General features: G+C 54.6%; 1 protein-coding gene across 3 annotated transcripts in view; it reads right to left on the bottom strand.

The window, feature by feature from the left end:
• RASAL1 (RAS protein activator like 1) overlaps window positions 1-992 on the bottom strand; it is a 35,447-nt gene that overhangs the window by 17,063 nt on the left and 17,392 nt on the right. For all 3 annotated transcript variants that reach the window (XM_006151694.1, XM_006151693.2, XM_014589033.1), the window contains one exon: window positions 220-308. In XM_006151694.1, the coding sequence (XP_006151756.1) occupies window positions 220-308 (89 nt within the window). The remainder of the gene's footprint in view (window positions 1-219; window positions 309-992) is intronic.

Raw genomic sequence — 992 nt, 5'->3', positions numbered from 1 at the left:
CCAATTCCGAACACACTTCAGTACATGGAGACCAACATGTCTGCCTCTGCACACACCTTGAGAGGCACTCAACAAACGTGTCAGACGGATGAGCGTGGGAATGAATGAAGGGCGTGACGAGGTGTGCAGGCTGGCGTGGGCACCCCCCAGGGCCCGCCCACAAGCCGAGGATGGTGCTGACCCAGGCCCGCTGGCCCCACCCTCTGCACCCACGTTTACCCAGAATCCTCCTCTGCTCTAGGAAACGGCTGGAGGCGGAACCAGCCATCGGGTGGCTTCTGCTGCAGGAGCTGAGGGGGGAACTCCACCTGCGGGTCGGATAGCAACTCCACTGTCATCCCTGGAGGAACCACCGGGCTTTTCCAAAGCGGCTCTGCCATTTCAAATCATCAGCAGAGATCACCACTCCTTACTCTAGTTTGCTCTGATCTTGCCTCCTAAAACTACCAGCCCTGGGCCAGTTCCAAGGTTCAGTGGTTCCAAGATCCTGGAGGGACCAGTAGGTGGCATAGTGGTTAAAGCACTGGACTCTCACGGAGTTAACAGCGGTTCAAGTCCAGGACCCAGTGGCTTGAAACTCATGCTGGGTGCGAGTGCATGCATGCGTGCCCAAAATTCCAAGAGGAGAATGGAGGAGAAGGGACTGTGACATGGCCATCCCCCCAGGGAGTGATTTCTTACTTTCTCTCTCTCTGTCTCTTTGGTAAGCATATGCTCCCTATAGCAAAAATCTCTCTAATTGAAAAAGACAGAGAGAGAGAGAGAAAGAGAGAGCCTGTATCTAACATGGCCAACCATGCAGTTCAGCTCCTGGCCCACCAGCTTGAAATAAATGGTTATATCATAGACTCCCACATAGTTGACTGAGGTTCGAGTCCCGGATCTGGTGGCTTAAAACTCAGGCCGGGCATGTGTCCATGCATGCCCAAGATCCTGAGAGGAGAATGGAGAAAGGATTGCAGCATGGCCATCCCCCCCAGTGGGGGTGGGGG

The sequence above is a fragment of the Tupaia chinensis genome, unplaced genomic scaffold, assembly GCF_000334495.1.
Source record: "Tupaia chinensis unplaced genomic scaffold, TupChi_1.0 Scaffold000323_1, whole genome shotgun sequence".
Lineage (NCBI taxonomy): Eukaryota > Metazoa > Chordata > Mammalia > Scandentia > Tupaiidae > Tupaia > Tupaia belangeri.
The sequence above is the reverse complement of the archived record's forward strand: the minus strand, read 5'-3'. Positions and strand labels throughout refer to the sequence as shown.